General features: G+C 43.2%; 1 protein-coding gene across 1 annotated transcript in view; it reads right to left on the minus strand.

Annotated features, from left to right (window-relative positions):
* Window positions 1-15,373, minus strand: part of LOC144672192 (CD5 antigen-like) — a 165,482-nt gene extending 150,109 nt beyond the window's left edge. The window contains exons 1-3 of the mRNA XM_078534010.1: window positions 15,307-15,373; window positions 13,637-13,744; window positions 9,881-10,006 (exon numbers count right to left, since the gene is read on the minus strand). Of these exons, the coding sequence (XP_078390136.1) occupies window positions 9,881-10,006; window positions 13,637-13,744; window positions 15,307-15,373 (301 nt within the window). The remainder of the gene's footprint in view (window positions 1-9,880; window positions 10,007-13,636; window positions 13,745-15,306) is intronic.
* Window positions 15,374-15,730: the final 357 nt, after the last annotated feature.

Below are 15,730 nucleotides of genomic sequence, written 5' to 3' on the forward strand. Positions count from 1 at the left end.
ATTAAAGTATTGGCTGATGTGTCCATCGAGTTACCCGCTTTGTTTTCGATCTACTCGAGATTTTTCTGAGTTGCTTGTGCTTGGCTGATCTTGGATAGTAGGACCTATTGTATCGCATTGATTATTTCTACTCCCTGAGAGGGATGGGGGCAAGCTTTGGGGTGGAACGTGATGATTTGTTTGTTACACTATTATAAAACACAGATCTAGACTTGTCACGACAATAATTATATTAATAAACCAGTTAAGGGCGTAACAATGACATTCCCTAGGATATTGCAAGTAGAGGATGTTTCAGTTTGAAGGCAAATGGTAGGTAAGAGGAGATGTATCGATTCTCTTTTGTTTGAATTTAACTGGAATGGCTATGGTGCAATAGCCTAGTGCCACCTAACAGTCAAAGTGCTAATATTGCACAGGTATTGTTTTATGTGGGCATGGAGAGCTCAAGTATCTGAGGAGATGTGAATGTTACTAATATTGTGTAGTCATTGGCGACCATCTCCACTTATGACTTAATGTTGCAGGGAAGACATTGACAATCAATTGCTGTGCCGAGGAAATAAAGGTGAGTAATTACTCAAGAAATGCCCTGGGGTTGATAGGATGGCCGCTGCCGACAAAATATAGTATCTGTTTTGTGCAAAGTGCAACTACATCCCGTGAAATGTCCCCTCCACCATACCCAGCCACCACACCTCCAACCCTACTTCGACTGCATGTTTTGGAAAAGATTAAGTCCGAAATATAAAATTGGTGGCATGACCAAAGGCCGGATTGGATTTATCTTGCTTTCAGTGGTGAAGAGGTATCTGAAAAATGTCAACACTATCAGTCAAAAACCGATATTTGACTTTCACCAGAAATGCATTCCTAAGGCAGAACGGCAGGCCTGCCATGGTCCATCGTTTTCCAGTAGCGAGTGCCTCCAATCATATTGTTTTTCAATTTGGAATATGACACTTGTATGAAGGCCAACATTTGTGACGTGAGTTATCTGCTGGCTGAACATCGAACTGTCGAGCGACTTAGTGTATTTGTGAGGAATGAATTGACAGAGGGACTGGTTATTCTGGTGAGGGCATGAGGTAAAATGTGGCCGAAAGTCCGTTTGAAGGACAGAGGTGTACAGGGACTGGATGTCCAAGTGAAGTGGGTTTATAGAGGTCCACGATGTCCGCTTGAGAGATGGAAGAGTAGAATGGCTGGATGTCTGGATAAGCGATGGAAGTTTCTAGGGAATGGATTTCTCGATGAGGGATGCATGCGTAGAGTGGAAGTGTACCCAGGAGTTGGTTAGAAATGCAGAGCGACTGCACGACATGAGGATGGATGGAGGTGTATGTGGAAAGCAGATCGTTTTGTGCGATGGTGAATTAAAGAGATTGGGTGACTTGAAGAAGATGAATGATTGGAGGGACTGAATGCCTTGATGAAGGAACAGAGTGTAGAGAGGCTGCATGCCCTGGTGATGCATGGAGGTGAGATGAATTTGATATCACAGCATCACAGGATCACAGAATCAGACAGTTCTGAATAGGCACTTCGGCCAAACGAGTCTGCACCGCCACGTGAGAAAAACACCTGACCTGCATACCTAAACACATGTAAAAGCAGTTGACCAGTAACCTTGAATTTTATGACGTGCTTAATGCTAAAGCAGGTACGTTTTGAAGGCTGTGATGCAACCCACCTGCACCAATCTGCCAGGCGGTGCATTCCAGTCACCACCCTCTGGGTAGAAGGTTTTAAGTCAGATCCCATTCTGCCCATCAACTTGAACTTACGACCTCTTGTGACTGACCCTTCAAGTGAAGGTAACAGCTGCTCCATATCCACCCTGTCCATGCCGTACATAACCTTGTACACATTGATCAGGTCTCCCTCAGTTTTCTCTGTTCAAACGATAACAAGCCAAGTCTACCCAAACTATTCATAACGGAAACGTTTAATCCCAGGCAATAACCTTGCTAATCTCCCCTGCACACCATCCGCTGTATTCTCATCCTTAGTATAACGTGGCGAGCAGAACTGCACATATTACTCCAGCTGTGGCCTACCAAGGCTCTATAAGACTCTAAGATGACCACTCTACATTTCTAAACTATGCCTCGATTGACAATGGCAAGTGTCCCGTTTGCTTTTTTCACCACACCTCTGAAATGCACCTCTGTCTTCGGAGATCTATGGACACACATGTCAAAGTTCCTTTTTTCCTCAGAACTTCCAAGTGTCATGCCGTTCTTTCAATAATTACTTGTCAAATTACTCCTTCCAAAGTCTAACACCTCACAATTTTCAGGGTTATGTTCCATCATTCCCACTTGTCCATCCCGTCTAGATCCTCCTCTTGCCTAAGACACCCAAACACCCTTTTAACCACCCTGCAAAACGGTGTGTCATACGCAAACATAATAACCTTTCACCCTGCATTGTAATCTATTTCATTGATACAAATGACTAATAACAGTGGACGGACCACCGATCACTGTTGTATGCCACTGGACACTGGCTTCCAGTCACTAAAGCATCCTTCTGGCATCACCCTTTGTCACCTAATTTAAGCCAATTTTGAATCCAACTTATCAAATTGCCCTGTATCCCATGTGCATTTGCGTTCTTTATAAGCCTCCCATGTGGGACCTTGTCAACAGCTTTACTGAAATCCAAACAAACGAGATAAACTACACTAACCTCATCCACACACCTTCCTCTGACAAAGCAGTGCTGACTATCACTGATCCAAACTTGCCTCTCCAAGTGGAGATAGATTGTCTCCTTCAGAATTCTGTGCCATAGTTTCCCTAACACTGACGTTGGACTCACTGGCCTGTAGTTCTCTCGTTTATCTACAGAGCCATTCTTAAAAATTGGAACCACATTAGCTGTTAGTTAGTTAATCTAACTAATTAGATGAAAGTTTCCAGTCCTCTGGCACCTCCCCCGTGTCCAGAGAGGAATTATAAATTTGTGTCAGAGCACCTGCGATCTCCTCCCTTGCCTTCCTCATAGGCCTAGTACACAAATCATTTTGACCTGGAGATTTGTTCACATTTAAGATTGCGAACAACTCTAACAACTTGTCACTCCCTATAAAAAATTTGGATAACAACCTTGCAGTCTCTCTCCATGATTTTGATACCTTCACCCACATTTTCTAGGGTGCTGACAGATGGAAATATCTCATTCAGCACTCTGCCGATGTACTATCGCTCCACCCATGGATTTTCCCCCTTGGTCCATTATGGGCCATATTCATTCCCGGGTTATCCTCTTCCCTGCTGACGGATGGAGATGTGGACGGACTGATTGTCTTGCTGCGGCATGAACTTGTAGAGCGGAAGGATATCTTGGTCAGGGTTGGATATACAGAAGGAGTGCATATCCTGGAGATGGGCGGAAGTTTGGAGGGTGTTCAGGCGCAGCTGAGAGATTCAAGTGTAGAGCAATTGGAAGTCCTGGTCAGGATCGAGGATTGGAGGACGTGGGTGGCCTGTTCAGTGATATAGAGGCCTGTTGAGGGATGTAGATTAGGAGGTGCAGCAGGTCCTGATGTTGGAAGAAGGCGTGGAGTGAAAGCAGATCCTGTTGAGGGATGGATGGGTAAAGGGATTTGGAGAACTGCCGAGGCTACATGAGATGAGGGCCTGGATGTGCAGTTGAGGGATCAAGGTGTAGATGGAATAGAGGTCCTAATGTGGGGTGCAGGTATAAAGCGACTCGATGCCCTGTTCAGTGATGGATGTTTGGAAGGACTCTATGTCGGGCTGGTGGGTCGTCGTTTAGAGGGGCTGAATGTCCTGTTGAGCAAAGGCTGGTCAGAAAGTGCGTATTTCCTGTTGATGGATGGATCTTTAGAGGGACTGCAGGTGCTGTTGAGCAATGCAGGTTGAGATAAAATAGATCTCGTGCTGAGGAAAGGAGGTGTAGATGGACTGAATGCCCTTTTGAAGGATGGAGTTCGAGTGGACTGGGTATCCTCGTGATGGATGAGGTGTAAAGGGATTAGATGTCCTTGTTGAGGATACAGTTGTTGGGGGACTAGATGTTCTGCTGAAGGAGAGATGTATCTCTATAGTTATTTTTCTCGTAGCACACGGGAGTCAATGTTAGATCTAACGTATTTTGCCGATAACTAATGACCCTTGAGTTGTTAGCAGAAATTCTTCGTAATCCTCTGCATTCCATCAGGTGTAAGTATACCTACTGCGCAGTAAAGAAGGGAATCCCAGTACATTGACACATTGAAATTGAAGGGATGGTGATATATTTGTCCTGGTTTTTGTCACGGAACTGGACGTCCAGTGTGGAACAGAGTTGGTGAAGGCCAGGATACTGTAAATGGTTAAATCTGCAGCGTAATGTCGGAAGAGAGTTGTAAATGACCATAGAAATTTTGGTGATTGGAAGAGGTGGGAATGTCGTGTCGGACAGCTACGACATTTTTATAAAGGCTTTTGCACGACCTGGCTTCAATAGCATGGCGAGAATTTGCTGCCTTTTCTGAATACCTCTAGTGAATGGAGTGGGTGAGACTTTCTGACCCGTCGCTTTCCATGTGGTGTAGATACATTAACAGTGCTGCAAGGAGGGATATCCAAGAGTTCAGCCAGCCAGCAGCAAAAGGACGCCGACATAATTCCACGCCCACATGTTGTGTGGCTTGCGAGGGAACTTGCAGGTGGCATTGACTAATTGCATCTGCTGCCCTTGTCCTTCTATGTGGGAAATGCTGACGGTGCGGAAGGTGTTGCCGAATGAACATTGGTCAGTTTTAGCATTGCATCTTTGAAATGGCGCAAACGGCTGCAACTGTCACTGGGGGAGGAAATTAAATTGTTATCTGGCTAGATGGGGCGGCCTTAAGCGGGCTGCGTTGTCCTGGATGTTGTACAGCTTCATGAACTTTGTGGGAATTTCTGAAGAGGCGGGAGAAGTTGTGGAATTGCGTTGGATAATATTGGTTGAGGGCTCTGTGTGCAGGAATCCAGAGTGCATGGGGTCATTGAGTGACTGCGGAAGGATGGCTGGATGTGAATGTTGGTGTCATGCTGCAGGTGGAGACAGAAATAAAATGCCAAACTTTTAGTGTTTGGCTTGCGCCAGCTGGATGCTTGTCACCAATCATCAAGTGTGACACTTCTGCCAACAGCTTTGGTTAAAATGAAGTGTTTTGGACATGAGAGTACAGAACACAGCAAGTTCGCAGAAAGAGAACACAGGGCGGCTGAGTAGATGATTTACTTAATCACCCCTGCCCTTGACCCTTCACAGAGAGGGCACAAGCACCCAGCTTCTCTCACATTCGAGGTTAAGTCCTTTGTTGAGTGGTTTCCAATATTTTGTGGTTTTAATTATTATAATTGTGGACTTCAACTGATGGATGTGTCTTTTTCAATGCTCAAACAGATAGAAAATACTCAAAGCTGCCGGAGGATAGAGCAAGGTGATATGATTATCTTGAGTAATTCACCATTGTTCTCCAATGATGGATACCTGAATACTTAGCATATAGAACAGGGTTATATTTGATGCACTGAAATCTGTTTGATACTCAGTCTCCCTCAGCACTCAATAACCTGAGTGCCAGAGCTAGTTTCTCCCGGATGCCACTGGCAAGAGAGAACACGTAGACTGAATGAATATAAAGCAAATATTCAATTAATTTTCCTTTCCTAATTCATCTTTTCGAGCACTTGAAAATAAAAAAAGCGGTTCCAAAACGAAGCTCAAATTAAATGTAATGGATAGTCCTCGGTACTTTCTTTCTTTCGATCGGTTGTTTCATCCTCACAGCCGAGTTTGGTACATATGTATTATATACATTGCACTACGCAACATAACTTCCTTATTTTCTTGATTACCGGTCACAGAGTAATCAGGCTCTTTCGTACAGCATATGGGAAAACATAGGAATCTAGATTTCTCGACACAAAGTAACTTGCAATTGTTACAAAGAATGTTTTTTTGTCAGGAAGTAAAGCACTTTCAGCATGACAATATTTTTGGAAAAGTTACGTGTCCTTCCCTGAGATTTGAACTCAGTGTTTCACAGGACTACGGCCGCCGCATCCTGCATTTGTCGATGTTGTTCACCTGAAAGGTGGATGCAAAAATATTGCTTGAGTGAGGGGGTTGCAACAATTTCCACCATGTTCTAAGCAAATGAAATGCACTTATTTCAGTGTTCGGAGTATTTCCAATTCAACTTTTTATTTTTATTTTCTCGTCGTTGTTGTTGTTACTATGGAAAGTGGATGTGGTTTATTTGGACTTTCAGAAGGCGTTCAGCAAAACCACGCATAACAGATTGGCGTGCATAATTAAAATGCATGGGATTGGTGGTAGTGTATTGAGATGGATAGGAAACTGCTTTGCAGACAGGCAGCAAAGAGTAGGGATAAACGGGTCTTTTTCTGAATGGCAGGTAGTGACTAGTGGGGTAGCGCTGGGACCATGCTTACTCACAATATATATTACTGATTTAGATGAGGGAATCGAATGAAATATCTCCACATTTGCAGATGACAAAAAGCTGAGCGGGAGGTTGAGCTTTGAGGAGGATGCATAGATTATTTGGTGTGATCTGGACAAGCTGAGTGATTGGGCAAATGCATGGCAGATGCAATATATTGAGGATAATTCTGAGCTTATCACTTTTGGTAGCTAAAACAGGGAGGTAATTTGTTATCTGAATAGCTATAAATTGAGAGAGAGAGGAATGTGCAACGAAACCTGCGTGTCCTCGTACGCTTTTGCTGAAGGTAAGCATGCAACTGCAGCAGGCGGTAAATAAGGCCTAGCGCCTGTTGGCCTTCATAGCCACAGGATTCAAGTACAGGGACAGGGATGCCTTGCTGCAATAGTACAGGGCCTTGGTGAGACCACAATAGGAATATTGTGTGCCTTTTAGTCTCTTGAGCTGAGGAAGGGTTTACTTGCGATAGATGTACTGCAGCGAAGGCGTACCCGACTAATTCCTGGGATGGCGGGACTCACATATGAGGATAACTTGAGTCGATTTGATTTATATTTGCTGGAGTGCAGAGGAATGAGGGGATGTTATAGATACCTATAAAACTCTAACAGGACAAGAGAGGTTAGATATTGGAAAGATGTTCCCAATAGTGGGGGAGTCTAGAACCAGGGGACACAGTCTGACGATATTGGGTAGACCAATTATGGCTAAGATGAGGAGAATTTCTTTTCACCCAGAGAGTGGCGAGCCTGTGGAATTCGTTACCACAGAAAGTTGTTCAGACCAGAACATTGTATACATTCAAGAACGCGGTAGATATAGCTCATGGGCCGAAAGGGATCAAAGGGTATGGGGAGAAAGCGGGACTAGGATATGGATTTGGATGATCAGTCATGATCAAAATGAATGGCGCAACAGGCTTGCAGGGCCGAATGGCCTAATTCTGCTCCTGTTTTAATGAATAGGTTGTAAAGATTGAGTACAACAGCAACTGCTTATTGGCAATCAAATATGCGAATTTGCGAATGTATCACAGGGAACATCTTGATTCTGATCAGGAGTGGTAGGAAGCGATGACTCAATATCAAAAAAGAATCTGACTGTTGTTCACTGGGCATATGCATATTTGTGTTAAAGTTTGATATTAGACGGGGAGCAATCCCTGTGCGTGCGTGAGTGTGCCTGTGTGTGTTTGTATGTGTGTGTGTGTGTGTTTGTGTGTGTGTGTGCATGTGTGTGTGTGTGCGTATGTGTGTGTGCATGTGTGCGCGCGCGCGTTTTGGGCAGCAACATGAAGAGGTTAGGGTGTGCTTATTTCTGAGTTGAAAAATAATTGCTGATTTTTTTATCTGCACTGTGCTGTACTGCTACGAGACAACAGAAGACGTTCTGCATATTCCTTTGTCACAGATTGATCATTGAATCTAAACAAGTGACCAATTCACATTAAACAGCATTAAGTTTTTTAATTGACTGAAGCCAACTACTGACCAATCAGCCTACTCTTCATCATCATTAAAGTGATCGAAGTTTTCTTAAGAAGTGCTATCAAGCGGCAATTGCTTAAAAATAAACTGTTCTGTGATCTACAGGTAAGGTTCTGCTGGGTCAAGCAGCTTCGTTACTCATTACAGCCTTAGATCAAGCCTGGACAGCAGAGCAGGACTGCCGTGTTGGGGTGACAGTGACTGCTTTTGATATCAAGGCATTGTTGCATCCATCGTTGCATCAAGCATTCCAAACATTACTGCAGTCATTGCTAATCAAGGGAAAAATTCCAATTCCAAAAAAATCCAATAATCCAAGGGGAAAATTCCCAGTAATAAAATTTACCACGGGTTGGAGTCTTAACTAGCACACATGATGGTGGTTGAGGTTGTGGGACGTCAAATATTTTATTTTCAGGGCATCATTGCAGGAGTTCCTCGCGGTAGTGCCTAGGGCCAGCCAGCTTCAGCAGCTTATGAATGACCTTCCTTTGATCAGATGATCAGAAATGGTGATGTTTGCTGATGATTGCACAATGTTCAGCGCAGTTCACGACTCAATAGATCGTGAAACAGTCAATGTCTAAATGTGGCAAACAGCTACAGAATACCAACTCCTGTGCTGACGTGCGGCAAGTAGCATTCGCAGCACCCAACTGGCAGGCAATTATCCTCTCCCACATGAGTAAACCTATCAAACACCCCTTAATATTCAGTGGAATAACCATCGCTTGTTCCTCCAATAAAACATTTTAGTGGTAACCATCGACCAGAAACTGAAGTGGACTCGCCGTATAAAGGCGGGTGCTTCAAGAGAAAGACGGAAGTTAGGAACCCTGGGGCGAGGAACTCATACCCAAACTCACCAAATCGTGTCCTTCAGCTACAAGGCACAAGCTAGATGTGTGATGGAATACTCTACGTTGACTGAACGTGTGCACCTCCAACAACACCCCAGAAGCTTGAAAGCCTCCCGGTGTAAGCTGCCTGTTTGATTGACACCACTTGCACAAGCATCCATTCCCCACAACATCGACGAACAGTAGCAGCATTGTGTACCATCTAGGAGATGCACTGCAGAATCTCACTAAGGCCCATAATGCAGCACATTCTGAATGCAGGGCCATTCCGATCTAGAAGGGCAGGAGTAGCAAACTCATGGGATCACCAATTCCTGGAAATTCCCTCTACGATAATCATGATTGTGACTTGGAAATATATCGCCGTGCCTTGTGTGTTGCTGGTTCAAAATCCATGCAGTCGCTATCTAATGCATTGTGCGGTCACCGACACCACAGGGCCTGCAACGCTTCAAGAAGGCAGCTCACCACCAACTTCTCAAAGACAATTAGGGACAGGCTATATCTGCTGGCCGATCCAGCGACGCCCACATGTCATAAAGTATTAAAATAACACCCTGTAACCTCAACAGAAGCATACATCTCACAATGCATTTTGCATGAGAACATATGATTGAAATTTAAAACAGATCTAATAAATTCCGTGCATGTGGGTGGATGAGTGAAGGAGAACTAACAATGTACTTGGAACACAGTGGCAGGAGTAGTAGGAGGTATGATTTTCTCAGGAGGAGAATGTGAAACAATTTAGGATTGTCTCTAACTCATCCCTGAAGAGACAAAACTTATCCCTCGACTTATTTCAGACCCATGGTATGCCACGTCCCACCAAACACGAACGTGCATATAGCAATTAGAGACGCTGGCTGTAGCGCAAAACCCTCTGAAGAGATTGTCTACCCAACCCTCTAAACAGCGTGTGTTCCAGCTGTGACAGTGTCTGCAGACGGTCCATTGCGCAATCACGCATTTCAGAACCGATCTAAGCTGAGAGAAAAAAAGTCACCAACATTCCAGAACGACAGGCTGAGTAGATAAATGAAGTTACATCTCACCCAAAGTGCAGAGATGTCCGCCGCCAATTTCCATTGCGAAGAGATCATTATGACCACGGTACAGAAGCGAGTGACAGCACTCAGATTCGCTGCTTATAGTCTGAGCATCGTCGTAATCGCCGAGAGCTGGGAGCAACAAATGAATTCCATTGAATTTAATTGATAACAATGAACATTTGGAATGGTGTTTATGTATTTTAATCAACCAAAGAATTTGAGAGCAGGAAAGCCGTTCCATTGCCGGTACAGGTGAATGGAGATCAGAGAGTGGAGAAATATTGGAACAATTCGCGGCACGGTATTTTTGCTTATAATTTTGAACTCACGAGTCCCACAAAATCAATGATCCGACCATTTGATGTGCATTGAATAATTCGCAGCAGATTGGGGCTTGTGATGAAACTAATGAACAGATGTATATTTCACTAATTAATATTACTGGGTGCAATCGCATGGCATTGCTTCAGCCTGAAATTATTTTATATGGTTTTGTTACAAAAATCATTCTGTAATTCCTGAGTTCCTTTCCTGAGTAATTAATGGTGTAAGTGTTTTTCTTCATACTTAAACTTCTGTTGAAGATAGCACTGAGTGTGAAGGATGGCAGGAACTAAAATTTTGCCAACCCTGGATTTTGGAGGAGCTCCTTTATTGAATTGCCGATCCAGGTTCTTTCTCATCCAAACTTTGGGTGGAATATTCGATCTTACTGTGGGAGCCAGTGGAAGCAGAATCTGTTAAAGAGAGGGGAGGGGAAAAAAAAAAACTTTGCTTCATAGTGCAATTTTCTGAGCGATTTCAGTGTTTTCACTTTCCAGAAAATTTCAGCCCATCGGAATAGGGATCACCATAATTAATTGCCCAAGGATCAATGTCCTGGAATGTGTTCCCCTGCGCCATTTTGCAATAACTTTCGCCAGATGGACAGCAATGTTTCAAGGGCAATTACCAGAATCAGTATATTAGGGTACTAAGGGATGGAAAGTAAATGTTATCCACGTTCTTGAGAAGGAAATATAGGAAACAATTATTCAGTGAGCGGAGATTCCTGATCCACAATCGCTTTCCCTCCCCACCAACCCCGAATTCTCATTTTCAGAGACCTTAAATCCTCCCCAAGGGATTGTAGAGAAAAGAACCCATAGGCTATTGATCCAAAATAGGGGTCAACAGATCATCTATTTTCCTTTCTGTTAGAATCTTTGGATAATGTTCACTTCTAAACATGGCTACCGCCCTTGGAAAGTTTTTGAGCCTATCTGCCACTCTGATACATCTTTTAACAATATTTTGAGCAGGAGCGTAAACTATACTCCAAGTGTCCTCTCACTAATGTTCGATCGAGCATCACCAGAATAATTTTGTTTTTTTAAGCCTATCTATCCAGGACTAAGGTATTATGCGTTGTTTGGCTTTTTACAGCCTCATCATTCTGCATCGATTTTTTTTGCTTGTTTTTTTTTTGTTTGTTTCCCTGAGCTCCTGCGTCCCACGTCTTTACTCCTTCGTTTCGTTTCATTGGTACAAATGGCAAATTAACCTCTTATTTGACATACAAAAATGTAATTCCCCATAATCACTGAGGTGGAGATGCATTTGCCAATCATATGCCCATTCAAGTAAGTTTATGTTTGGCTGTATTTAGATTCCTTTCACCACTTCCCAGCCAACCGAAACTTGGTCAAACTTTAAATTTGGGAAAAAAGGTCTAATTACAACCTCTCAGTCGTTCAGATAAAGATTGAACAACTGTGATCCCAGCAGGGATGCATGTTTAAAACCCCTTCCCACTTTCAACACTCCAAATATCTAACCAGTATCCCACACTCTGTTTTCCCTCTTATTGGTCAGCTGTCTGCCAAATTCCGTGTGTGTCAATGACTCCATGCAAATGAAATGAATACGAGCATACAGCGCTTCTCATGATCACCAGCTGTCCAAAGCACTTGGAAGCCAATGAGGCACTTGTGATGTGTCGTCACTCGTGAAATATGGGCAATGCAGCAATCACTTTGTACACATCAATCTTCTACGGGACCTCACAGCAATGTGATATTAAGTAGATAATTTATTGTTGTGATTTTTCTCAAAGGATACATATTTTTCATTTAACCAATGGCAACACTCAAGGCTTCTTCAGCATTATCAACGGATATTTTTTTTTTCCCACGGAAGAAGCACACTGGTCACCGCCTAATCAAATAGCCTAAAAGTTGGCACTGCCACGAGGGCATCATCCACTCAGTTCTGAACGAGAGTGTCAGCTTGATGTTTCTGTTTATGTTCTGGAATGGAACTCGAACCCCGGAAATATCTACTCAGGGGCATTTCTGACTACCACTGGGCAAGAGCTGACAAGTTCGCATTGGCCTTATCCATTGATATATTAAGTGGAAATTTCCCAGAAATGCTTAAAATAACAAAAAAATGTATGCTTCGCTGTGACCCTGATGTAATCCGTCGACTTTATGAAGATTTTTAAGAGGTTAGATATGTTAAAACTCCCGTTGTGATTTTTTCTGGGGGGGTCTGGATGCACCTTATCTTGTTTGAGTTGTAAATGTTCCCTTTTCCACCACGATGGGAATTTAATTAGTGTTTCTCCCACCAATACTTAGATGACTGATCTTTCACCTCTGGACATTTTCCTTCTCCCGAGTTAATTGAGCATTAATTTACGTTACCCTCCAGGACCCTGGAACGAGATACGCTTGAAATGAATTGGTTAATTATTCTAATTTTGCATCTGCTACCTGATTTGATCATTTTAAAATGAATGGCTGTAAAATGATCTGACAAAAGCTTTTGTCATATGAGTTCCATGAGATTTTTTATCTGTTCATTTAAATTATTTTAAATGTAACTATATCACTCCGATTCTAATTTTCCAAAGACATGCCATCTTATGTTTTACCAATGGCAAATACTAAGGCAAAGTGCTTCTTATATATTTCTGTTATTCCATGAATGTTGGCTTATAATTGATTCGTTTCCTTACAGAAACATGTTCATGCCATTCTGACCTGCCCTCTGATGTGCCTGTAAGGTATTGTACAATTTTGGTCAACGATCCACGATCATACCATTTATTACCCCTTTTTATCATCGTTATTGCATATGTCGCCTTTCGCCATATTCTCCCCTGTCTTGCTTTTCAAACATACCATTTTACGCAGTTGTATTTCTGCCTAAACTTATCTTTTTTTTTTCAGTATGCTGTTGTCATCAATGGTTTGCCCCAGTGTTTAACATGTTATTGTAATTTATTGAAATCTATTTCCTTGGGTTCGTTCGAAAATAGTTTGAATGTGTTGTTTCCCCATTATATATTTGCATCGTGCTGGATGAATAATTCCCTAATGCCATTCTCTGCCACTGAGGTTAGGCGCCCTTTTGACCATCATAATTGTTGTGAGTAGATTGTATTGCCTTTCGATGTTCCGCTCTGTGTATACTCAATTCGATCAAATGTCTAAGGGAGGTGGTGTACAGCCCCGTGCGAATTTGGAAATAACGTTTTTGCTCATGTTTTTCCACCAAGCAGCAAAACATTCTTTGAGCAACGCAGACCGTTGGGAATTTTGAAAAGCTCTTTAATCTTCGCACGTAACAGATGGAGACTGGAATCGGACACCTTCAGAGGAGGAAAGTGAGTGGAATGCCAGTTGCGCCAATTAATTGCACTGACATATAAAGGGGGTAAAAATAAATGGATGTTGTCCAGTCCGGATTGGCTTTGCAATGGAAAATACGGACCTGAGCCACGGGTCAGAGCGGAATCATTAACAGGCGGAACATCCTCAATTTCTTCATAAATTGCTTGGTAGAAATCAGTCGTTGAATCGCAGCCACCAGTGACAAGACCTGATGGAGAGAAGACGGATGGTTGAACATGTTGCAATTTACCTTAGCTTAATCACAAAACATTAGCGAATAAGTACACATGACAGATGGTTACAATCAATGGAGATAGCCAGAGAATTGGGATGTGAAGGAATTTTTGTTAATACGTGCATTTTTACGAGAGAGCACATTTGCGTGTCTGCATGTGTGTGTGTGTGTCTGTGTGTGTGTGTGTGTGTGTGTGTGTGTGTGAGAGAGAGAGAGAGTGATAGCGAGAGAGAGTGAAAGACAAAAAAATATAGAGAGAGGGAGATAGAGTGAATGTGCGTCTTTCTGTGTGTGTATGTGTGTATGCGAGGCTGCATGGACACTTCTTCAACTCCACCAGACGGTGGCCCAATATAATTGAAAAAACAAACGAGTGCTTTTTCAGGATAAATTAATTCCATATGATGATTGGGTCGTAAGGCTCATGGGGATTACAGCTGAAGAGAAACTGGAGGAAAAATGGCTCAAACTGCTGTCAGCACCAGGTTGGAAGCACGATAGTGGAGGTCATCAATATTTTACATAACACACCAAGCATTATAGTATTTTGCTGTGACATAGAACAGGAGTGTGGTGGTTACTCAGATCTGAGTGGTTAGTTATGAACGGAAGTATAGTTATCGTAAGAGGATATCGAGATTACCATCAAATCATGACGAATCAAATCGTGGAACGATTATGGTTAGGGAGCTCGAGATCGGGTGTCCGGGCACAGAAACGGAATTAGCGGAACAGATACTGATTTGATTTAGACGACTTGTGGTTACAGAGGAACTCGGCGCTAAGTCGAAAAAGCTTCAGTTAAACTTTTCATCCATTGACACAACAATGAAATTGACCTGGACTCGCAGCAGCGGTGGATCAAATAGGAACGCAAATGTGGATAATCAAGTTACTCTTCGATTAAATTTCACATTTCACTGTTTCGGCGAGTGCTTTCAAATAGAATAGTGGATAAAACCCGACTCACTTTCGTTTCTATCAAGGACAAGTGGCGATCAATGGAATAGGGCAATAAAGTGAACTTATCCATTATAAGTGGCATGAAGACGCCTTAGCAAAACTGGAGCCAATAGATGTCAGGGAGGAAATCGCTGCTGGTTGGAGTCAGAGCAAGAACAATGCAGGGCGGTTGCGGTTGTTGGAGATCAATTATCTTTGTCCTTGGAAATCACCAGAGGATTAGCGTCCTGGGCGCAGCCAGCTTCATCTGCTTCACCAATGGTCATCTCTACATCAAAATGCCAGAAGTGGGGATGTTCGCTGATGACTGCACAATGCTCAGCATCAGTCCCGACTCCTCAGATACTGAAGTAGACCATGTCCACATGCAGCCTGACTTAGTCAATATCCAGGCTTAAGGTGCAAAGTGGCGAGTAACACACAAGTGTCAGGGAATGATCATCTCCAAAGTGAGAGAAGCTACCTGCAGGCTCTTGAAAGTAAAATGGATTTGCCATCGCGGAATCCCCCACTATCAACATCCTGGGGGTTGCCAATGACCAGAAATTGAACTGGAACTGGCATATAAATACGTAAGGCGGCAAGAGCATCTTCAAGGCTGGGAATCCGTCGGAAATAACTCAACTCCTGACTCCCCATCGTCTTTACAACATCTGCAAGGGGCAAGTCACGAGTGTGATGGAACACTCTGCAAATTGAGTGTTCCAAAGCACTCATGAAGTTTTCCACAGTTCAGTACAGACCCTGCGGTTTTATTGTCACCCGATGAACAAGCTTTCACTCCCTTCATTGCTGACACTCAATGGCAGCAATGGGTACCATTTACAAGATAGGCTTCGTGAATTCAGCAAGGCTATTTCGACTTCACCTTTCAAACCTATGTCAACTGCAATGCCGAAGGACAAGGGAAGCAGGCACGTGGGAACACCACCTCGTGGAACTTCACATCAAAGCCGCTCACCATCCTTACTTGGATATATCTCACCGTTCCTGCAC

Source organism: Cetorhinus maximus, chromosome 36 (assembly GCF_964194155.1).
Source record: "Cetorhinus maximus chromosome 36, sCetMax3.hap1.1, whole genome shotgun sequence".
Classification (NCBI taxonomy): Eukaryota; Metazoa; Chordata; class Chondrichthyes; order Lamniformes; family Cetorhinidae; genus Cetorhinus; species Cetorhinus maximus.